This window comes from Corvus cornix, chromosome 2 (assembly GCF_000738735.6).
Source record: "Corvus cornix cornix isolate S_Up_H32 chromosome 2, ASM73873v5, whole genome shotgun sequence".
NCBI lineage: Eukaryota > Metazoa > Chordata > Aves > Passeriformes > Corvidae > Corvus > Corvus cornix.
The window spans coordinates 135,574,335-135,599,202 of NC_046333.1; the positions used below are offsets into that span (position 1 = coordinate 135,574,335).

Consider the following 24,868-nt stretch of genomic DNA (forward strand, 5'->3'; position numbering starts at 1 on the left):
CCTTCAGTCGGCCATACCATTGTTTTCCAGTTGTTCAGTAACTAAGACTTGGTATTTCGAAAGTGGCTTTCATTTCGATGTTGCCTGTAGTTTTCATATTCCCAAAATCTTTTGTCAGGCAATCATATTTATAAGGCTTTCCTGTTTCATCTTCCCCAACACTCATCCATAACATACTGTATCTACCCTTTCTCCACTTGTATGTTACATGTCCTCTTATTTTATAGAAGCAGAGGACTAATTTCAACCATATTAACATTAAAAGCTTTATATTCTCAGAATATATGTACTTTATTGATTTACTGAATTCCAAGCCATTTTTTTTTCCCTGCAGTATATACTGCTGAATAAATGTAATGGAAGGTCAAGGAACTCTGTATTTTGTTCACATAAATTATGAGTACAACAATGTTCTAAATATATATCTTCTGGGCACCCAATTATCTTGGAAAAGCTGTGGGACTGGATCAGCAGGAGGTCACTGTAATGATCAGTACTAAGAAAGACACTGGACTGGATTTCTGTCTGATTTTAGGTATCTCCAGATGAATCTTTGTGGTTGCTTTAAAATATTTCTATAAAAATGCAAACTGGGCACTAATCTTACAGCCAGACCAAGTTTGTTTATTCTGGAGTTAGTTTACCAAAACCGTGCATTTTTCTGGAGGGAATTATTATTTTAGACAAAATTTGGGAAACATAAGAATTTCCCAATCCAAAGCTTGACTACTTCTGGGTTTTGACTTTGTTGGAAAGTTGGGGGTTTTGTGCCTAAACTATTCTGAAAGTGGAAATCTTGACTGTATGAAACACTGGGGCTTTGGAGGTCTGTGCTGAAGCAGCTAGGCTTGAGTGTTTATGCTGCCAGGGTTTCAAGGAGAGGACCCTGCCTCGTACATGCAGCTGGAGCAGAGCCATCCATCCAGTACAGCAGGCAGGAGCAGGATATGCTCAGTGAGGGCAGGTACCAAACAGTGCCTCTATCCAGTCTGGATGGGCCAGAGAGTGAGGAATTCTACTGCCTTTTCCCTTTTCTATTCCTCTGAGTTTTGTGTAAAGGCTTACACAGGTTTTAATAGGTGTGTTCTACCACTCATGTGGTAAAAAGTTACCCACAAATTTACTGGGATCTGAACTATATATGTCTATATATATACAGAGGGCTATGGAACAGCATGAAGAAAATGGATTTTAATCTCTTATTTTTATTTTCTGTTGTTTTATGTTCCTAAGTTCTTCCTATTTCTCATATTTTTCACATGTGAGGTGAAAGAGGTTTTACCTTTCTGTGCCTAAGAGCAATTAGCAAGGCTTAGCCATAATATTTTGATTTCCTAATAGTTCATTTTCATAGAAGAGTAACCAAGGAAAAAAACACACTGTGAGATTAGTTAAACACATCTTGAAATACTGCCAGTACCTCCTGAAAAGGGAATGCGATTTACTGATTCTCACTTAGCATTTAGATGAAAATCATCTGATTTATCTAACAGGACTTCTAAAATCTTGACAGTTCTATTGCATGCATCAAAATGCAGCTTCCATGTTTTAGCTTGTATGCTGTTTCCTTACAAATTCTGATCAGGTGGTTGTTTAACAGTTCTGCTTTGGAGCTGAGCTCTAGTTAGGAAGCTAAATACACAAATGTTTCCAAACTCACTTGCCTCATTTAACATGCTGTGGCCTCATTTGTATTCTGGGCTCTGGTTTTGATCCTTTGCAACTGTTTAAATCCCTCCTTGGCTTCTTTTTTTCATACGGTGAGACACTAACTCCTCGTTTCCTGTACTTGCTCTGTTCAGCTAACCATTGAGGCTTATGTTTGATCATGGGGATCTTAACCTGGCAAAGTCAGCCAGGCACCATCCTTGAGGTGGTCTTTATTCTGGACTAGGGGGAAAAAAAAGCCTCACTGTGCTTTGATAAACCTCAGTATAGTGCTTTTTGATTGGATTCTTCTTTTATTAATGTCATTTACTATACCTATAGATTGCCAGTGTCTGGCAGTGGGTGTAGCTGCAGTGCTTATCCTGCTCTCTGGGCTTATTGATTTAAAAAATATAATAAAAAGCCCTGCAGGGCAGCTGTGTTATGCAATCTCTTGTTTCTATGCTTGTCCAACTCTATTTTGTATCACTGTGAGCAGAAAAAAAATGGGAAAAGATTGTTGCTTGTCACAGGCATAAATCTAAATGGTGGTTCAAGGGAAAGGTCATCCATGTCTGCTGGTGAGGACATGTCTTTGCTTCAGCATGAAACTGAATTATGGTTTTAGGCTGTCTTCTTGAATGTCAGTATGTGCTGCCTGTGAGTCCCACCTGCAAAGGGAAAAGGCAGGAGCGGTGGTGTGGCCCTTCTCAGCACACATGAGCTGCAGCTGGGCAGCAGCTATTGCTGCCTCTTCAGAAGCAGAGGTGGCTGCCTGGGAGTGCTGCTTGTCTTCCCCTCCCGTCCTCTTCTTCCTTTCTCTGCCCCAGTGTCTCCCCCTTCTGCAGCTGAAAGGTTGAGAAGATCTCCAATCTGTGGATAAAGCTCGGTCATCTCATTTTAACCCGTTGCAATGTCACGGCAGGGTTTGTGAGAACTGCCCTTCTGGGTGTCTCCTCTCAACTTATTGCTGGGAGCTTGATCTTTCCTGCTTGATCCACCAAGATTGTAGGGGTAACTGTTTCTAAATGTCAAGCAGCTCCTCTGTAAGTTTCTGGGAAGGAAAGAATAAAAAACTCGTGCTTACTGCAATGTGCAGACCCAGGTCCCAAAAATCCTCCCCATGCTCCTGACAGAGAGTGCTGCTACTGAAGACACAACAGCTCAAACACTGCTGACCCAAGGGAGTTCATTGAAGCACAGGAGCACAGATGCAAGATGTGTCCTAAAAAAAAGTAAGGGAAAAGCTGAGAGGGATCGTTTTGCTTTGGTGTTGCGCTGAAATGTTTTGCTTTCCAAGATCTGTGCCATAGGCACAGATCTGAACAGGCTTGTATCATCCTGGGCACTTTCTTGCCTCTCAGACATCAACTACTTCATGTTTATTAATGCAATTTCTTAAAAGGCTTCTAAAGGCTCTGCAACATAATCAGTGTTTTAATATTTAAGTGTTTTTATGGTGTAGTAGGTTGGTAGATAACTCCACAGAAGGATGCAAGCAGTTTGCTCTTGAACCTCAGCGTGTGCATGTTTCTACTGAGCCAGGTGGTCTTTGGCAAGCTGTGACCCGCCTCCACAGCTGGTTCAAGAAATAAGGTTCTGCCATAGTAGGATGCTGAAAAGAGCCCAGGTACCTTGACTCGTGCGAGTCAGATCTTTCTTTTTACTGTTGACCTTAAAATTGACAGCTAGAGATTTACGCCGCACACGTAAAAAAAGGTCGGGTGGTATCTCTTGATAAGCCACGGGGTGCATCAATGGTCACCTCCTTCCCAGGATGGAGACAGCTAAACCACCTCAGTTCATGGTCTCAGCATCAGGCAGGGACCTAAGGATGCCATGGAATCGGTACCCCTGTCAGGAAGCTGGGAGAGACTCAGGAATACACAACTGGTTTATGAAGTGTGTTACTGAGCAGTAACACACTTCATCGTGCTGCTCTCTATTTTAATTTAATCGACTGGCAACATTTGTCAGAAGAAAGTTCAGCTCCTGCAAAAATGCTGACAAATTTGATAACTGCAGTACATTATGTCAAGTTGGGTTTATTAAACACACAAATTAAAATGAAGCCTTTGGTCTGTAGATAACAAAATGTACTTTGTAACTTATAAAATAAAAGAGTACCTTCCTATCTTAGGCAACATCCTTTCCTAATGTTAAACTATTACTATGTGGTATAGAAACAAGGTATAAATTTTTTTCAGGAAAGACTGAAAAATGTCTTCTGGTGCTTAAATATAAAAAAAAATAGATTTTTTAAAATATACAAATTTTTAAGTGTCTATATTTCCATATTTATATAAATCTGAATTATGTAAGTACTGGAGGACATATTTATTTTTTCTATGACAGCTGGAAGTGGAATGCTCACCCTGCCTTCTTGAAGTTCAGGCCAGAGTGACACCTGTGACACCCCCAGCAGCCCACAGCCCAATCACTGTGCACAGACATGGCTTCCCAGCAGGAGATCTGGTGGTGACAACATTTTCTGTAGTCTAGAAGGGCCTTATTTTCAGTAAATGGGAAAAATCCAAATGTACTGTGACACAGTGGAAATCTGCTAGCTATATCTTCAGTGGCTTCTGGCAGCCAGGGATATGCTCTGATCGTTGCACATGCGATGCAAGCACGTCTATGCTTGCTTGAGCCACTTCATTCTCTCTTGGGGATGATCATGCCCTGGTTCCCACTCCACTCTATGTCTCCTGTGGCTCCTGCTGCTTGGTGCAGCAGAGCTTCCCTTGGTCACAGTCCCTTCTGCAGCCAAGGGGGTGTATCATCATCATTGTGGGCTGTGCCTGGAGGCTGAAGACATAAAGAAATGTCTTTACAACCTTTACACTCTTGTGAACACAAAGTAAAAAGTTGTTGAAAATATTCCTCCTACTCCCACAAAACAAAGAAACAAAGTAGTTGTGTGTGTTTTCCATTTGTTTATAAATAAGTAAGCACTATTTCACAGCCTATCTGTTCTGAAGTATGTTTCTCCTTTATATATAGACTCAGTACAACCTGTTATTAATCAGCTTATTAAGGGGCATTGCTTACTTCTTAGGATGACAAGAAATGAAAACATATATGCTCAAGATAGCATTTTCTCAATAGGTGCAATTAACTGACTTCCCATTTTCTATTTGTGTCTGGTGGGACCTTACCAGGGCTCTGGATCTCCCTCTGCTGTGCAGCTTCAGTGTCTGAATGAACGGGGTATGGGCTGGCATCCCCACTCAGCCCTCTGGGCCATTCTGGGAGCTCTGGAGGAAATGCCAGTAGCTGCTTGGCCATGTTAAAGACCCTGAGTGGAAAGAGAAAGCTGGCTGTAGTTAGTCAGAGCTCAATGCTTGGAGCAGGAGGGTCTCCTGGCAGAAGGGTAGGAGGATAATTTTGTCTTGTTTAAGTCTAAAATATTCCTGTATCTTTGAAGATCTTTATTTCCCATCTAGTATAGGCTAACCTGATTTATGAATAAGAAGAGCCAAAAGAACAAGAATTTTTTAAAACATTTTATTTTATTTTAAATAATTTTTTATTCCTTTAAACTGACCAGTACCCAGAAAAACTCCTTCAAGAAAACAGAGCTTGAATTAACATGTTTTCAATGGAGGATGTGGTATATAGATCAAATTTTTAAAAAAGCCAACCAATATAAAGCTCATTTTATACCATCTATGTTTTCTGCACATTTCACTAAAATGCTAAAATGATACTTATTATTCAAAATACTTGAATTATGCATAAGTTGGAAGGCAAAAATTCAATTCTGCTTTGGCAATGATGATGAAAGATTTCTCATTTTGCCTAGTCTCTAACTTGCCTTTGACAAGTTAGGTGCTTCCACAGAGATCTATCTGATAGAATTATATCCTGCAGAACACTCTGAGAACCAGTTTATGCTCCTAGCAAGGAGAAATGCTGGATGTTTTAGCCTCCTCAAAGAGACTTTGCCCAAAGGGCACTTCAACCTCAGTTCGAGGGGAAATCTTGTGGCCCAAGGAGGAGGATGTTCCATTTGGAAAGAAGCATGAGCAGAGTTAGGATGATTTCTTGTGAGATTTATGCATCTCCTGCCCTGGACTGACTCCCCTTCTCAGCCCCGTGATCTGTTGGCAGGTCACAGAGCATGGTGTTTACACTCTCTGCAGCGTGTCTTAATGCTCTCTGGCTTAAGGACTCTCTGGCTTGCTGCACCTCTGGCCCCAGGGCTGGTGTTCCAGCTGCCAAGCAGCCCCGTGTGACAAGGCAGAGGCTGTCAGGAGGCAGCGCAGGATGCCCAGCTGCAGGAGGAAGGCCACACCAAAAGATCCCCACTTACCTGGAGGCACTGCAGCCCCAGGGCTGTTGTATCTGCCTGGGCTCAGATGTTGCTGGCTGGATCTCATTCCTGGTGCTTTATTATCATTTCGCCTTTCACAAAATACCTTTATACCTCACTGAATTTTCAGTGTTGAGATCACAATGTCTTATCCCATGTATATCTTGTGGAATAGAGATAATAATGATGTATAAATTAGTTTTATATTTCAAAAGAAGTCTTTAAGTTGTTTCAAGTTGTATGATTTACTGGGCAAGGCAGAAGAATGTGCAGATTTGCACTTCCATGTCTTATGATAAGCATATCCACAGCATGTTATTTGAACCTGAGCTGTGGTTGCCTGCTGTGCTGATGATTATTCATTGAGATGGTAGAACTAGAACACACTAATCTGTGGTACTGTAAGAGCATTGTAACATTCAACCTGCTATGCCATCTCTTTGAGAAGTTAAAAGGCCCTTTTGCTTCCAAATTTGACTACATAAATATATGCATGTTATGATTGCATATAGCACAGCAATCTCGGGAACATTAAGTGCCCGGGGATATTGCAGCTGACTTGTAAACAACTCAGAAAACAGTCAAGCATAGGGTTGGAATCAGAAATGTAAATGCAATTGCCTAAATTAAAGGCCATGGGTAAAACAGCTTTGTTGATGTATAAATTACTTGCAGTTAGCACAGGAAATAATTGATACTATGACAAAGTTAATTACATGGAAAAATATTATGAGATTGTATGGCTTCACTGTAAGCGAGGTATTCTGTATGTCTAAGGGTACCCCATGTAACTCCCAGACCACTGCCTACACTGGCCCTTGAAAACTCTGAATTCAGTGTATGGGAGAGAAGATGGTAATGTGGAATGTGGTTCTCCACAGTACAGGATGTGTGAAAATCTCACAGTAATTTTCAGGGGAATAGGGTCTGGGTGCTGGTTGCATAGCCTACAATAAAGCAATTTCAGAAACTTCTAATCAGGTGAAGTAAAGACTTTCCTTAGAGATACAACCTTAAAATAGTCTGGACAGTTTGAATCCATCCTTATAAATAAAGCTGCAATAGATATAATCCTGCAGCATTAATGAGACAAATAAGAATGAAATAGAAATCATTATCACTTTTAAGCCATTATGAAAAATTTTTCTGTGATGAATATGACAGAGCTGGAAATTTCAAGACCCGTGAAAATTGTACTGAAGTAGATTTGCATAATGCACTGGAAGAGCTTTTGTGAAAATGGAACTAGTGGGAGTTATTTAAATAACAGTATAGCAGCTATTAACAAAATAGTGAGATTCAAAATAGTAATTTACTTTACACATCTCTTCTAAAACATGTCCAGAATCAAGATATCTGTCAGCAAATAGTACAGCATTGCAACCCACCCTCTCAAAATTCTGAAAGAACAGATCAAGGAATTCTCATCCTTGACAAAACACAAACCTTAGTAGCAGAGCATATTATTTCCACCACATAAAGCAGCTGTAAAGTATTATACAGCCATGGAGAAGCCATATGATCTTGAGCTGTTAATCCTTGCACAAGCTTAGGCAGGAAAAGAAGAATGAAGGGTGTATGCTATGACTATTTGAGTTGCATTATGTGTTTAGCGTGATCGCTGCCATTTTCTTCTCCATCATCATCATCACCTCCCTCCCTACTCCTGCCATGCCTCATCCTCCTGGAATGTACATCTCCAGGCCCATGTGTGGTGTGGAGAGCACTTTGACTCCTTTGCCCGCGGACTCACTAACGCTTCTCTCCCAGGCAGTGAGAATGCCTTGTCACACTTGAACCACAAGTGGATTCTGGATTCTCCCGCTTGGAGTTCATGGATGTAACCTGGCAGCAACCAATCTATATGTCTTCTGTAAATGATCCTCCAAGGGTTTACCTGTAGCAGTGCTGTCATGCTCCCAGGAATAATCACAAGGTTTGTGTTCATTTTTGTAAGTCTTTATTCTGTGATGTGCCCTTGAAACGCAGGAAGCTCCAGCATTGCCTATAAATCTTGTTAAAAGGGTATGGGTTGCCTGTTCCACACAGCAAAAAAACCTGGTTTTCAATTATTTAGATACTATTCATCTTCTTCCTGAAGCCTGGTCAAAACTTCTGGTTGACATTGTGCTTTGTTATAGAGTGAGGGATGGTGGCAATTTTCCTGCATGTGCTGTGGCCCCTTCTATGAGGATGACTAGGAGGTGGAGAAGGGTGGTTTTGGTTTGCTTTCTGGTACTCTGATGCTTAACAATTGCTGTGTCTTTGCGTGGTAATTTTTGGTGTATAAAGGAAAAAAAAATGGGTGTTTTGTATGCTTACTCTACTTGCTCAGGTACATAATAAGAGTATAAAGCAAAATATGATGTTGAAATTCCTCTATTTTTTTTGTGCATAGCTCTCATGCCTGCAATGTTTTCTTTCCTGAAGCTGGGCTCAATGTTACATTGGTATTACATACCTGTCACTTTGAATTGCTTTTTGAGCTGTGTAGGTGTGAATTCATTCCTAATCTTTTCGTATCACCACCCATGTGAAGATCATCTTGTGTTTGCTCTGTGCCGTCAAATGATCTCATATGCTGCTTGCATTTTCTGAAAACTCTGCTGCATGACCAACACATTAAGTAACGCTCTGAAGGGCTTTTCTGCAGGTTTTTGCTTGTTTACTGTGAGACATTGATTTAGTGCTGTCCTATATTCTAGTTTGCTTTGTGGTGTTTGGTTTCTTTTCCTCTGCATTTCATAATGTCCAATTCAGATTTGAATTGCAAGTTTGTTGCACTCGGTTGCCTGCAGTACTTAGTAGTGGATAATTAGTGTTAATACAAAAGATGGAGCATGCACTGAGTGGCTCTTTCCCTGTGAAAAACCTCCACCTTCCAGCAATGCCTGGCTCAAGGAATTTGTTTCCTGAAGTACCTGCATGCTTCATAGCCTCTAATGGATGCTTTCTGCCTGACTTGTGTCTTTCTTTTCTGTATCAAGTGTTACTCCTGGGCTGTACGATTATTTCTGTCATGCAATTATATATACCAGTCAAAGAAGTACTTAGCTGTGTTTGCTCCAAACATGTTGTTTGCCTTCATTTGGTTCTTCTGAAGTTTCTGTCAGTGTAAAACCATTTGCCTCCCCCTTTCCAATTGCTGATGGCTGTAGAGATCCCTGGGCTGATTCCCCACTGCTAATTCCTTCCTATTGTCTGTTTCATCTTGCACCATGAGGAACCAACGCATCATCATCATCACAGGTGGTTTTCTCTGTACCAGTGTAATCCTGCTATCTTCCTTTTTGGAGGGGATGGGCAGAGCCATAACCAGGTCATACTCAAAAGCATTGAACAAAAGATTTTCTAGCAGCCCTCCATGGCATTGCCTCACACTGCAGGCACACAGAAGAAGCCTCAGGTGGTAAATGGAGCCTGACTGCAGACCAAAGCATTTTACTTGATCCCTCTGAATTGCCAAAGCAGCCAAAAAATGCCCCAGCCATGTGCAAATGCAGATTTCTGTGCTGGCTGGGGGGAATGACCAGTGTGTCCACAGGAGAATAAAACAACTATCTTGAGGGCTCTCTGTGCAGACATGAGGGAGTTAGGCTTTCTCCTGTGTTTAAGTTGTCAGACCTTTTCAGTGTTGTGTTTAAAACAGAAGTTTACCTGTTTTTTTTCCAAAATCAGATAAATTCTGGCTGTGAACATCAGTTTGAATCACATTTCTTGCTACAAAAAAATCAAATTCACAACCAGCTCTTCTGAGCATTCAAAAATACTAAATGCATCTCTGAAGAGTAAACATCGCTCTCAAATGAAAGGTTTTGCTTCTCCTATTAACTGTGTAGTAAAATCTCTGCAATAGTCACAAGGGGCACAGAGAGGGTTTTTTTGTATTTGGTAGAAAGAATGAGCTAGGCTTTCCTCCAAATCTTTGTTGCAGTAAGGGATTTTTACTTAGAAATTCACAAAGACTTAATTGTACAGATTCTCAGCTCCTGAGATGCTTCTTATGGTTGTTTGTTTCCACCATAAATGGTTTAAATGCTTCTTTCCTTTCTCCCTTTTGTTTCAGACTGGACTGCCAGCCATGATAGTTTTAGGTGCTTTCAAGATCTCTTTAGAAAGTAGTGCCTTATTTTTTTTCCATCCTGCTTTACAAAAATGCAGTTTGAAACGTAACATGAAAAAAAAATGCATGGATTTTGTTAGGAATGGAATAGGTTTCTGATAGTGAATGCCAGGAATGAAATCCTAATGCTCATAAATTCTCTAGCGGAGTTCCCAGGGAATTCACTAGCCCCAGGATTTCCTAAATCTATGGCCTACCAAACACCTGATGACATTTTCTTTTTGAGGGAACTGGTAAGGGACTGTTCAAAGTGAGCCATTCCTGGGAAATGCTTCTGGAGAGCTCAGGATGCCAGCTGGGCAGGAGAAAGTAAAAGCATCTGTCGGGTGGTTTCTAATATGCAGTAGAAAACCTTGGAGTTGTATAAAGAGGATGGATAGAGAAATAATGTGCAAGTTCAACAGCTAGTCAGTGTATCTACCTTCAGGGATGTCGCATAACACAGCTTGGAAATGTGCATTCCCTCCTGGATTAGCTGAAGGAGCAAATCCTCAGTGATTAGTGACCAGAGTGTGCTGAGAGGTGAGTTTGGGATTCGTGCCTCTGTTCAGCAGATTAGAGGTACCAAGGCTTCACAGAAGGTCTAGGACAGCTGGAATTATTGGGGTGAGCAGCACCTGTCCTAGGAAAATACAGTGAGATACAAATGGAGAGAATGGGAGTATAATGGCTTATTAGCAATAGTGCAATTGAACTACACAAACAGGTGCATCAAATGTGTGCTTGAGCAGGGTTGTGTCAAAGCAGGGTGCTGCTCAGCTGTGTTCCACGCAAACATGGCATCTCCAGACCCAGCCACCAGCGGCTGAGTAACACCAGCTTTGGCCCTCAGATGTGTTGTCTTGATTACTTGTCATCAATTGCTCCTTCAGCATTATTCCATGTTAGCTTCTCCTCTGAGCGAGCCACTTTTGCTAGGAATGTGCCTGTTTCTTCTGACATCCCAGTGAGAACACAACCATATTTCACAGAGGATGCCGGTAGCCAGAACAAAGCAGCAGTAACCAGCCCAGGTTTCCACACCTCCCAAAGTCCCAAAGGCTGCAGATTTTCTTTTTGTTGTTGTTGTTGCATGGTTTTCTCTCCCCTAGAGTTCCTATGCCTTAAGGGTAGCTGCAGAAAGGAAATTTTTGCCCCTTCTACTTTAGATCTCAGTCAAATTAGGACTTTGTCCTTGCTGTCAGATAAGGATTTCCCAGCCCCACCAGTCTTTGAAGCTGTCTCTGTCCAGCTGTCAGCTGGGCAGCTGCAGCAGCAGCATTTTGTGTCACACCAGGCAATACTAAAAGGCATGTGTTGCCCATTGTTGAAAAGTTATGTGAAGGCTGCTACAAAATACATGGAATAAAAGATAAAAAAAATTTGCCACAGCATTTCTTATATCTTTTATTTATTTTTCTACAAGCAGACAGCCTGAAACAAAGCAAGAATGAGGAATGTGATCCCAAGGCATTTCATGTTCAGATTTCTTTCTGATGAAGAATAAATCATTTCAGCCCAACTGTGTAGCTGTAACAGACATAAAAAACCCCACCAAAAAACCCCAAACCAAGTGCAACGCAAAGCTGGTAATAAAGCAGGGTGGTGAAGGGTCAGGCTTACAGAGAATTATTCATTCTCTTGCCTTCAAAATGCATGCAGAACTCAGACTTTCTTTCAAGACATGGTGGTCTAGTGAAGACACAGTTCAAAGACTGCAGTGTTTTTTCAAACTATTTGCTAGCCATATCAATATACAGTTCAGGTGGGCTGAAGGAAGATGCATTAGAGTAAGCTGCTTGTTTTTGTCAAGTCATTCCCATAAAATTGTGTCCTTGCTTGAACCTGTGTCCTACTCAGCTGACCCTGTTATTGCAGTCTGGATTAATTCAGACCCTGTATCTTTTTGTCTTTCCTGCCATCAAAAGCACTGTCACCACTGTCTCTCAAGAACAGTTTGACAATATTACATGCACTTGCTGGGCTGTCATGCTCCTGGTTTGTTAATTTTGGTATTATTGCTTTGGAAGTCTTACTTTTAAATTATTCTCAATTGCAAGAATAGATAACTTTTTCGATATTAATTTGCTACAGGCATTTCAACCAAGACTTTTATTAATCATAAGTAGGCCATGTGAAAATTTTACTGCTCAGATGACAGGTATTATCCCTTTATTCCTATGTGATTCTAGAAGAATAGACAGTATGTTTGTAACAACAATCTGGTGCTCCCCACAGTGCAGCAAGCTATTTTATTAGCTACCTCCAGACAGCTTTATTAATTGGACTGTCCTTCAGACAGCCAATGGTGAAGAATATGTTCATAACACAGCTGAGAATATAAGTCATAACAGTATTTTTCAATTTGTAAAATTTATTTCAACTCACCTGCTGTCTTCCTTTGGGGCAGAACATGAACATGCATAATACGGGACATACATAGACTTATTGATCTGGAGGCCTCAGGATTGTGGAGAGGTGCTAAACATTTTGTAGCTTCTTTGCCCACAGCTATTTTGCACAACACAGAAGCAATACCCTGCAATCACAGTGAAAGTTGTGGTCTGAGGGAGAGCATTACTTATTGAAAACTAGTGATTTTCTTCTCAAAAGTCATCCTTTAAATCTTCAAAGGTTTCTAGTGGTAAAGAATTATAAAGACTTTTTATATCACCTGAAAGACAGTAGATTCAACAATGTAGCAGAATAACATTATGATGGAACACCATTTCACTGTTAATGATTCAATGAAATATGAAATATTCCTGCCTTCATTTTAGGTAAATATATTTGACCAGCTGTAGGCTTAAAGCCAGAAGTGTTCAAAACAAGGTCTCAGTTTCAGGAGCATCATTTCCAGCAAAAGGCTTTTTTTTTCTTCTCCCACAATGTTTATTCAGAGAGGATGCCCTGCCCATTCTTGGTTTTAATATGTATCAGTGCTCATAATGCTGTTAGTTTATCCCAAGCTGTCTCCACTGACTCCATATGTAGGTCCATTGACCAAGCTCCTCCAAGTAAAGACAGCTTTATCACAGTGACAAGTTCTTCCCGTATCTGTAGGGCTCTTTGAACAGCAAGAGCTAATGTAAGCAGCTGGTTTATGTGGAGCAGTAGTTGTTCATTGTTTCTCATAATGTCACTCTTGTAATTCATTAAAATTAGTTATCGGTGTTACTGTATGAGCACAGTGCAGAGTTAAACCAGAAACCGTCAAGGCTGGATGCTACCTACCTCAGAAATTTAAATGAGTTCTGGAGTAATTAAGGACAAACCAAGAAATATAACTCCAAAGGTGCAGCATCTAACTCAGAACACACATAAACCAGAGTCTGCTGGAGGCTGGAAGGATATCCATTGATGGACTTACTGGAGACATTTGTCTAGATGATGCACTACACCCTTTCTTATGTGTAGGAGGGATAAATGTCCCTGTCAACCCAAACTGTTTGTGCAGAGTCATTGGAGCTGAGAACTGTTCCTTCAAATGCAAGGCACCCTGGACTAGTCAAGGAAAAGGTTCTAGTGAAAGTAGTCTTTCTTATTGAATGACATATAGAAGCTAATTTCTAACTGCCAGTTTTCTAACTTATAGTATTTTCCCTGGACTAAGCAATGCTCTGTATGAGTAAAGTCATTTTGCCCTCATAGTGTCATTCATAGAATTCTACACACACGTTGATACATTAATGTACGTTCCAGAGGTTGATCATGACCTGTGTATTTTCCAATCTACTTAGAGCAGTTGTTATTATTATGACAATATCTTAAACTAGCAGAATCTGTTCGTAGTGGAGTAGTCCATGCTGTTTAATTGCGACCAATACATGGAAAAAATGTTTGAAAAACAAGGAAGTGCTGAGTTAAGAGGGGGCTTACTTAGCATTAAATTGTTAGCCTAATAAAATTATCCTCTAGAATTGCCAAACTTTATCATTTTACTTCACTTGCTTCAAAATTTCAAAGTTGTTATGTTCCCTTCATCTCAAATCAATATCTCACTGCAATGTCATAAACCTCTTTTATTTCCAGGATCAAACTATGTAGTCAGCTATATACATTTATAAAGACCTAATCTGAGAAAAGTATTGACAAAATCCAATGTGTATGTAGTGAACTTCATTGTAACAGGTCATTTGTCTCTATTCAATAACTCTAGTAGCATAGTAACTTCTATTTTACATTGCTAGTGATAGTGGAGATACCAGAACTATGGTGAATCAGTGATGGGGGTGTACTCACCCCACTCCAAAGTAGGATTTGAGATTTAGTCAAGTCTTTCCCTCAGAACTTTGATAAAACATCTAGATCTGAGGAGGAATTGAGAGTGATAATGTCATTTGCCTTGGCTTTAAGATGTCTCTTTCAGAATATGCTTGTGCACAAGCTGTGATGTTATGTCTGGATGTGTGTGCAACTAGAGTTGTAAAAAACTAGTTGGGTGATTGGGCTCAGAGAATAGTGGTTAATAATTCATATGGGGATACCAGTAATGAGTTGAACATTGATTTCTTCTGCAGAACAGAGAATTTCTTTTCCTTTGTCCACTGCTTCTGCAGTGCAAAAATGGTACCTGGGGTTAGTGGGATTATTGAGAAACAATGTGTTGAAACTATTGCAGAATAAGAAATGAAGTTGTAGAGCTGCATCTGAATTCAGAAGGTCATACATCAATTCTTTTCTCTTGAGGCTTTCAGCAACTTTGTGCAAATTATTTAATTTCTTTGTACTCCCCTCATCTGCGATAACTTAAGCCAGGCAACTTAATGATAGGGTAATGGTAGGCAGCTTGCCTTGGAAATAGATTAGGGACTGATCCTTCAAGCAGCTCTGCAGGCTGATCTGAGGGCAATTTACCATTGGCAGCTACATGGGTGATGGAAGTGCTGTAACTGATTTAGCAGAACATGAAAGGGGAAATTAATGCAAGGCCTAATTTATCACTGCTGTTCTGTGTTCTGCTGTGACATGCATGAATTATTGTACAATGAACAGTAGAATATCACTGTTAGTCTACATATAATTGAGGTATGGAATGATGATTAGTAATACTTTACTGCCGAAAATTGCCTGTAGATTAAAGAAGAAGTCCCAGTCGGTGGATATCAGTGGGCCAGGATGCAACCCGGTGGCAGCTGAAGCTCAGACACCTCAGCCCAGCCAGCCCTTACCTGCCACTCAGACAGCGGCTTCCGAGGAGGAGCAGAACAACACCACAAACACCCAAAGGCGCAACCCACGGAGGAGTGATCTGAAGAGATATTACACCATTGGTGAGTTTTCTTTCACAGGAAAAATCAAATGCACTTGTTACAAAAGCAGGGTCTTATTGTTTATTTGTGGTTTATTTCTTTTGCTTAATCACAGCTGGCTACTAAGTTTACAAATGCTCACAGCAAGCAGGAAGTTATCACATCTTTATGCTGATGTCAAATTACTCTAAAGAATTAACCTGCTTTATTTACCTGGATTCTTTCCCACTCCCCTTTTTTTTTATTCCATAAAAAGAATTATTGAAGAAAGCATAAAAGCAATTTTGAAAGGAATGCTTTAGGAATAATGTAATTCTTACAGTTGATTGCATTGGAATTTTGGCAGAGATTGTTTAGAAGGCTCCTGGTTAGAAAGTATTTCCAGTTTGGAGAGGGAGGAGGCATACTGGGTGGGAAGAACTATTTAGGGGGGCTTATTGATATCTTTCTCTGAATATTTTGGTTTCCTGAATCTTCATCTGGGATGTTAGCATCTCCATGAGTCTTAACAAACCATCTTAAGCACCCTGGAACATGCTTTGCAGTTTGCTTCCCCATAAATAGTTTTGAGATTGTGCCTGACTCCTTTTAGCCAGGTTGGAAGGGACCATAGTGGGTCATCTGGTCTGAGCTCCCTGCTCAAGCAGGCTCATCGCAGAGCACATGGCACAGGATTGTATCCAGATGGTTCTTGACTATCTCCAGTGAGGGAGACTCCACAACCTCTCTGGGCAGCCTGTTCCAGTGCACAGTCACCTGCACAGTAAAGAAGCTCTTCTTCATGGTCAGGTGGAACTTCCTGTGCATCAGTTTCTGACAATTGCCTCTTTTCCTATTGCTTGGCAATAGTTTGTGACCTGTTGAATTATTGCAGTATTGTGATCGTTTCTTCTGCTCCAAGGGAACTATTTGCATGTCTTTAACTTGTCTAAAAGGTAAAGAAAAATGTGTTTCCTTAGACATCTTTCATTGTGTTACGTCTAATCCTTTGAAGCTGATTGTCATTGTAAGCTTTGTTGCTTTTAAAGAAGGAAACTTCATTAGCAATCGACCCATTTTAATAATGAAGTCTGTATTTTAAGTGGTGAATGATTGTATGTGTTTGCATTTTTTGATGCCCAAAAATTTTGCTCTGGTGTTTTTTTCTCCTCTTTTCTCCAAATCATCTTACAGGAATATCAAAGATAAGCCAAGATTACTTTATACGTGAAGCAGGATTTGGAATGGGGGTGGGTTTCCTAAGACTAATAATGAAAATAGAATTCCATCACATCATCAAAGTGAGTTCTTAATCTAATTCAGTATTAAAACATATTATTGGCAAACTGACCATAGTTGAATATTTTTCTGTGAGCACCCAAAACACAGCCTGCATATGGAAATACAGATTAAGGTTTGTGTTTATCTACTTGTCAAATTTGACTCACTGCAGTTTCTTTTTGGGAATCTTTACACAATCCTTATAATGTGAACCCAAATCTATATATGCTTTGAGTGATCACAAGGTCTGAGCACTAGTTCCTCGGGATGTAACCTGTGTGCTGGAATAACTGAATGTTTTCCATACATTTGAATAATTCGTTGGGATATTGTGCAGCACTTCATTTGACACACTTGTTGACTGGAAAAGGCCTCTGAAGGTTGTATAGTCTGGTGTCCTGTTTGAAGCGGGACCTCAGCCAACACCAGATAGAACAGCCAAGGCTTTGTCTTGCTGAGTTTTGACAGTCTCCAGGGGTGGATACTCCACTGCCTCTCTGTTTATCGTGCTGGAACACAGACAGTGTGTCCATAGACAACAGCATTCATGGGCAACTTGCCCATAAACAGATGCTAACGTTAGTGAACAGCAGTTGCAGACCCTAGGGAAGTGTGAGGGGAACAGACCACAGAAAGTGGCCAAACTTGCAGGTTTTTTTCAAATATTGTCTTCCATTATCCCTGTACAGAGTACTGAGCAAGTCCAGAGCCGTCTGGACTGACCCAGTATGGGAGATGTGTTGGTTTTCTGTTCTTATACATTCAGCCTTGTCTATGTGACTTGTCTAAACCACAAAGACTAAGTTGCTAGAGCCAGTATCACTGCATACTGCCTTATGTTTGACTTTTGCTGACAGGCAAATTGAAGAGGCAAGAGTTTCCCTGTATCTTCTCAAATGTTTGGTGGCACACGTTACTGATGGTTGTGAAAATGAATGGTTTAATCTTGGACAGCACAGTACTGATACCAGATGAACATGTTTACTGTACTGAGTTGTTCCAATATTGAGTCTATGGCTTTGATAACCCGAGAGAAGGATAATTATCTTCTTAGTGCATATGTTAATTTATGACCCATATCACCCTCTTGACTTAAAAGGAATTTTCTGTGACTTGTCTCAAAAATAATTTCTAGTAGTTAAATTCTAATCAAATAATTTGTTACTTTCTGAGGATGAATGTACTGACACACTTGTAACAGACCCATACTCTAAGATAAAGACCAGATTCCTGTGATGTTTTGTGTATGATTGGCTGTTATATAGCACAAACAAGCACATTAGATCTGTTGCTGACTAAACAGAGGTTTACCTTGTTTTTCCCTTGTTTTCATGTTGTTCTACTAAAAGCAACCTGTGTTCAATATGTTAGAAAATTAATGCTCTCAGCTGACTTCTTTCTTTTATTTTAAAATTAGTATTCTGTTACATTAACCTCAGAACAAATTGGCAAATGACAGTGTTTATGGCAGTGATTAACTGAACTCGAGCAAACAAGTGCCAAATATATTTTGTGTTACTCTCTTGTTCCTTAAGAATTTATTTTAAGTAATTGTCATGATGTGTAAATATAGGTATAGATATGACAACTGAGTTCAAATATGTAAAAAAGTATCACATCTATATTTAGACTTGTGCATATATACAGTTTGTGTTTTAAAATGGAGCTCTCAGCATCACATTGCCCGTTAAATTAAAATTCAGCTTCAAGGCCTAGCTGGATTTGTTAATATCTCCCCATTTTATTAAATAGCCATGCAACTTACAATTATGTATAAAGAAAGTGTAACCAGTTTTACTTCATCAATTAATGGAAAATATTTTTAAAAAATCAAATTTATTTTAAACATATGTGGTTTTTTGATTTGGCTATGCAGGAAACACTTCAGAGATCTTTATATAAATCACACTCTGCTTTGCAGGTCCAGAGATGTGAGCATTTACTTTGCACACATATGCTTTGCGGAAGAAAGTGTAGCAGCTTGTGTATGCTTGCAGCTAATGTAAGAAGACACAAGCAATTGTCTAGGAGGTTGTGTTCCTAAAGGCTCTCTAGCATCAGAATATTTTAAAATTTTTTTGTGCCACCTTATGTGTACACAGATTTACCCAGACCTTCCAAAAGTGATTGTGTAATAAGGAAGGAATATCTGGTAAATCCAAGAGATTTTAAAATTTCATCAGCACTGCTCCTACTTTAGACAGCTATAAACAAGTTACTTATTTTGCATTTCATCTTTCCCACAGACTACACTTCAGGTACTTTCCAAACTTAGTGAGTCTAGTTGCACTTTTTAAAACTGGGGGGAAAAGTAGGTAAGAAAGAGAAGAACTGATAGGAATAGGCAATGGGGAACAAGTTGTGTGCTTGGTTGAAATGAAATAAAAAATGGAGAGTCAGTGAGGGGGAGAAATAAGTCTTCCATATGGCAGGCTCAGCAGGCAGGAAGGCTCCAGCACCTCCAGTGCTGAACTGGTGTGAAGAAATTGAGTGGGAACCTCTAGATTAATAAGATGAGTGTAGGAAAAACAGTCTGCATGGTGGGTTAGATGAAGTTTTTTGGAGAACTCTAGAAACAGCACCCAAGACACTTAAAAATAAAAACCTAAAATTAGACTTTTTAGATGCTTCAGGCATTAAAAATTCAGGCCACTTATTTCTGAAGTGCTTCTTGTTGAGCAACTCCCTCAAAAGAGAAAAAGAAGGTGCCTGGGTCTTCAGCACTCTGAAAAGGGGGCTGGAATATTATACAATGGAGAGTGATGTGGGTAACCTGAATTCAAAGCAGTCAGGCTGTATCAGCTTAATGCCCTGTTCAACTACAGCAGCTATGGCTGTTCTTAGACGGCTGCATCACAGCTGTGTTGTTTGGAGGACCCAGCTGAAGGGTTGTAGGACTGTACTTCATGGTGTGATGCCTCAGGATACACTTTTAGCAATTTATCAAGGTGAATGAAGTAGTTAATGTTATGCTATGGAGACATGCATTTGAGGTGTATACTCAGCTGTGAAAGCCTGGTGTATAGTGCTTAGATACCTCTAAGAGGATATACCCAGTGGACTGTCTGCCTAATAACCCTGGCCTTGTAGGTGTAAAAGCCTTCTTTTGTTCCATTTGCCATTAAAATAAAACTCCAGCACTGGTATAGAGTAAATACATGATTTAAAAATAAAATGGTTGCATAAAAATATTTTCCTGATCAGGCAAAATAAATGATGAAAAAGGACAGTAGTTCATACTAGAAAATGTTATAGTACAGTGTTGGTGGGGAGATGAGGAATGCAGTATTTTTATTTTTTTTATTGTATCTTCTAATAAAAGCCTTAATGCAAATATTGCTGTTAAGGCTCTAGCTCATTTCATTTAGAAGACAACTTTCAACTGCCTGAGGAGACATCTTTTGTTGGTACAATCTCTGTCATCAGTGGAAGGTGTTGGTGCTACAACTACACACACTTAGTAGTTTAGACAGAATGCATGAGTATGTATATGTGTATGTAATATGCAGCATGAGGACACTTGGGAAATACTAACTGCCAAAGTTCCCTTCCCTACAGTGGCTCATTTTTAAAAAATTTATTTCATGTTCCACTTGTAAAAAAAAAAGGAAAAAAAGAAACAATCTGTTTCCTCCTTCATACTCTCTTTCAAATGAAGTCAGTAGAATTCTTAACAGAGAAAATATTTTCTGCTAGCTTGACCTTGCCATATTAGTACTCTGAATTAACTAATACAAAATCAGTGTGGAAGAGAAATTAAGTTTTTGGGATAAGCAAGTCTGAATAAATACATATTAATTGACTAATTTTTCAAAACAATTGTCCAGTAGCTAATGCCAAAGTGATAACTGGGAAAAGACTGATTTTCATGTGGGTTCCTAATCTTGTTTGTAAGAGACAGAGTTTCAGTGGGTCGTCACTTTAAATTTAGCTGGGATTAGTTTAGTCATAGAATCACAGAAAGGTTTGGGTTGAAAGGGATCTTAAAGTTCATTCCAAGCCCCTTGTCACAGGCAGAGACACCTTACAGTAGACCAGGTTTCTAAAAACCCCATCCAGCCTGGCCCTAAATACTTCCAGGGGTGGGGCATCCACACCTTCTCTGGGTAATCTGTGCCAATGCCTCACCACCCTCACAGTAAAGAATTCTTTCTAGAATCTAAACCAAGCCTCTTTTAGTTTAAAGCCTTGTCTTATCACTACATGCCCTTGCCAAAAGTACCTCTCCATCTTTCTTGTAGGCTCCCTTCAGGTACTGAGACGTTGCTATAAGATTTCCCTGGAGCCTTGTCTTCTCCAGGCTGAACAGCTCTCCCAGCCTGTCTCCATAGGAGAGGTGCTCCAGCTCTGTGATCATTTTAGTGTCTCTCCTCTGGACTCACTCCAGCAGGTCCCAGAGCTGGAAGCAGTACTCGAGGAGGGGTCTCACAGAGTGGAGTGACAGAATCACCTCTTTTGACCTTGTGGCCACGCTGCTTGTGATGAAGCCCAGGATACATTTGGCTTTCTGGGCTGCGAGCGCACGTTGCTGGGGTACGCTGAGCTCCTTGTCAATCAGCACCCCCAAGTCACTACTAATAATTTAGTACTTCTAAATGTATTGTTGTAAAAAGAAGATGGATATTCCAAAGAATTAAATGCATAGAAATATAAGTAATAACTGTTCACAAGAATTATTACTAAGTACATAGCAGTACAAAAGAGTGTTTATAAAGTGAGAGTATAATAGAGATGATTTTATGGGGAAACCTAACATACAGGGTTTTTTTCAAGTGATTAATAAATCCATTATTCCTGTTATGAAAGGGAGAACTAAATGAAAAGTGATCAGCTACTGTTTAGTAGATGTAATCATACCTAACCTTTGTGCTATATGCTTTTCAGTGAGTTTGTTTAAGCCATGATTATTACAGTGATTTGGAAGCATAAATAAATATCATATTGTTTAGATATGCAGTAGATCAGTTTTCCTTCTGTTTGCATACATTCCAGTTTGATTCCATAAAAATAATACTTTACAATATATCAGAGCTGTCTGTTTAAATGTGAATTCATACACATTTATTACTAACCTTATATGGTGTCACAGAATCTGCCAATACAGTTATTGTGTGGCACTAACATCAGTTCAAGTGGTGATTTCATATCTCAGAGATCTCTCACCCTGGTGGAGCTATTGTTTTTTTGGAGAGCTGATGTGAGAGAGCTAGTCGCATTAGAATGAATCTGCTATTGGACTCAAAACTGGAAAATGACACCATTGATCCACCTGAAAATATAAACTTATTTACAATCAAGCTGAGAGTTTTATGGAATTTACCTCATGGAACTACCCTCTATAGTCACTGTTTAAAAACAGAGTTAGGGGGTTGCCTTTTACCTTCTCCTCCAAAATAAGCATAGAACTTGTTTGAATGACAGACATTGTGGCTTGGGATCCTCTTGTTTTCAGTGTGCAAATCCCTTCCTGCTCTGCAAGATTTTATTTGGGATGCTCTAGAAAGATCTTTTTTTTTTAGAAGACATTATCTGATATTTGGTGTATTTACTGTAGAGAGGTTTTCCTGCAAAGGATACTTCACTTTCTTATCACAATGTTCTTATCATTTGGCCATTGAGCATATTTGCTTCTACTCTTCTGCATAATTGAATGTGGTTCTTTTTTGTAGTAACTCCCAAATTACTTTGTTTATTTGTTGCTGGTACTGGCAAAGCACATAACATACCTATGTATATTAGTTGTCAGATAAGTGGTGAAGTTTGGCACGGTAGGTGCTGTAAATTTTAACTGCATCTTCTCCCTTTTAGAGAAGGGCAGATGGGAGATGAAGCTGCCAACGCTGTCTCAGAGGATCCAGATGCTGTTCGGACACATTTGCAGAGTCTAACTCTGTCCCATTCACAGCACTTAAAATTTCTTTATTGAACACTCAGTACTTTTTGAGAAGCATCATTCTGACTGCCTTCTTCCAAGTATGATCTCAGAAACTTTTAGAGAAGGAGGCCATTTTCCTAGCACCTCATTACCTGTTTGTGAGTGATAAGGAAAGGGAAGTAATTTGTGGAATGTGTGGATAATAAGGAAAGTGTCTCTCATAGCAACAGTAACTAGGCAAAATTCTTACTCATTCAACCTTTCTGAAGATTTTTATTAGTGATTCAGATCACATAGCTACTCTGGATGAGCAAGCAAGCATTTATTCATGTCTTTGTTTTTCTCTTTTTTAGTATTTCAAACTTGGAGCCATTACAAGCCAGTTTTTAATGTTGTATCCTTCTTTTGTCCTTTACAGATACTCTGCATATCCTTTGAATATAAATGAGTCCTGAGCTGTAGTGACAGCATCCACCAGGAAAGTGATGCTCATTAATGTCCTTTCATCTCAGTATTTCCCTTTTCTTAGCATCTGGTTTTGGTTTTAAACATATAGAGTGCTATCATATCATCTGCTGAGTCATTTTGGGCAAGAAATATTTCAGGATTTTCTAATTTTCTTGCTTTACATCAGGATAAAGATGAAATCTTTTATAGTTCTATAGGCAAGCTACTCAGCTTGCAAGATCAGCTAATCATGTGTGCTCTTGGGATACTAAAATTTTAATCTGTTGGGGAAGGAAAAAAAAAAACTGATCTGACCCATAAGCTCTCAGCTGATAGAGTTTGCATCACCCTCAGTCTCTCTCTCACTGGAGGTCTTCTGTAGAAGAGAAAAATGACTGAAAACAAAAGACATGATTTCTAACATAATGCCTTGAGCACCAGTCTTTTGAGTCCTGGGAAATAGCAAAGTCTTCCTCCTAACAGTGCAAGAACAAAGAAGGAAAATATTGATTCAGTGCTGAAATAGCTGAGTGTTTAGTGATAGCAGAGGCAGATAAGACTGAGTCTCTTGCATCTGGAGACAGAGTTCTGGGAGAACAATTATTACTGGTAGTGGAAAAGGGCTCTGATCCATAGGAGTTCATGGGAACCAGTGGAATACATAGTAAGGGTGCTGAAGGAGCTGCTGATGTCACTGTGAGGCTCTCATTGAGAGGTCATGAAGACCATGGGAGGCCCATGACATCTTGGAAAAGGCAAATGCTAGATGCCTTTTCAAAAAGGGCAAGAAGGATTTTCCAGGGCTGTTCCACAGGCTGTTCAGCTTCACTTCTAATGGTCATTGTCTTCCAGAGTACCCCTATATCCATGTTGGGGCACTATGGCCTAGGTGGTTGGACTACTTCATGGCTGGAAAAATGTCAAAAGGCAGCAGTCACCAAGATCATCAGGGGCCCTGTGAGAAAAGACTGAGGGAGCTGGAGAAGGGACACGTTGTGGGGCACCTTACAGCAGCCTGTTGCTATCTTCAAGGAGGCTGCCAATGATATCAGATAGATATCTGGTATCTGCTCTTTGCAGTGGTGCAAGGCAGAACGACGGCCGACAGCTGGCCCAGATTGAAACATAAGAGGTTTAGACTTGAAATAAGGAAAAACTTTTTTTTCCCCAGTGCATGAGGATGGTACAAAGAGGTTGTGCAGCCTCTATCTTTAGAGGTTTTTAAAACCCAACAACTCCTTCTATAAGTAAGGGGAATGTTTGCACACCAAAGCGCCTGTTGTGATTATTCATATTTTATTCATTCTGAAATAAAGTGTAATGTTTTCAGACAGCTTGATAATTCTATACAGCTAAAAAAAACCCCACTAAAATTGATTACAAAAATTTAGGGGGTTTTTAGTTAAAAAAAAGTTTAAGGTAGCTGAATTTTTCTGATTCTCCACTCTTGGAAAAAAAAAAAGAATGTTTAAAATTTCTTAAAATATCATGGAAGATCTCTTGGCCCAAGGGGAGTGTGATATTTCTTTTTTAGGAATTGTTTCAGTTGTCTATGTATATATTTCATGAAAGCCATGATTTTGGGGCATTAGTAAGAAACTCAACTTTACTGATGGTATCAAATGTCTTCATATGTTTTTTTACTTGTTCCCTTAAACTTTCTTTAAATCCATAAAAAACCCTGCAGAGATGAGGGGCGTGGGGGTGGAAAAAGATATTATGGAAAGGCTCAAACCACAAATACTGCAGGTAACCTCAGTTTGGAAAGTGACTTCCTGACCCTTAGAAGCTAACACTGAGATGGTGAATGAAGCCAGTGAGTTTCCTTCCATACGGCATATATGTGAACATGAAATCTTAAGATCAAAATCTGATGTTATTTATTGTGGAATAACTATACTGAAAGAGAAGTCAGTCTGGAACAAAGTGACAGAGTGACCAAATCCAGCTGTGCAGTCACGCTGATCCTG

At 39.7% G+C, this 24,868-nt stretch overlaps 1 protein-coding gene across 5 annotated transcripts in view; it reads left to right on the forward strand.

Moving 5' to 3' along the window:
- OXR1 (oxidation resistance 1) overlaps positions 1 to 24,868 on the forward strand; it is a 276,024-nt gene that overhangs the window by 125,281 nt on the left and 125,875 nt on the right. For 4 of the 5 annotated variants that reach the window (XM_039549133.1, XM_010404856.4, XM_010404857.4 and 1 more), the window contains exon 3: positions 15,141 to 15,337. In XM_039549133.1, the coding sequence (XP_039405067.1) occupies positions 15,141 to 15,337 (197 nt within the window). Of the gene's footprint in view, positions 1 to 7,732; positions 7,899 to 15,140; positions 15,338 to 24,868 lie in introns of all 5 variants that reach the window. The other variant, XM_010404858.4, reaches the window with a different exon arrangement.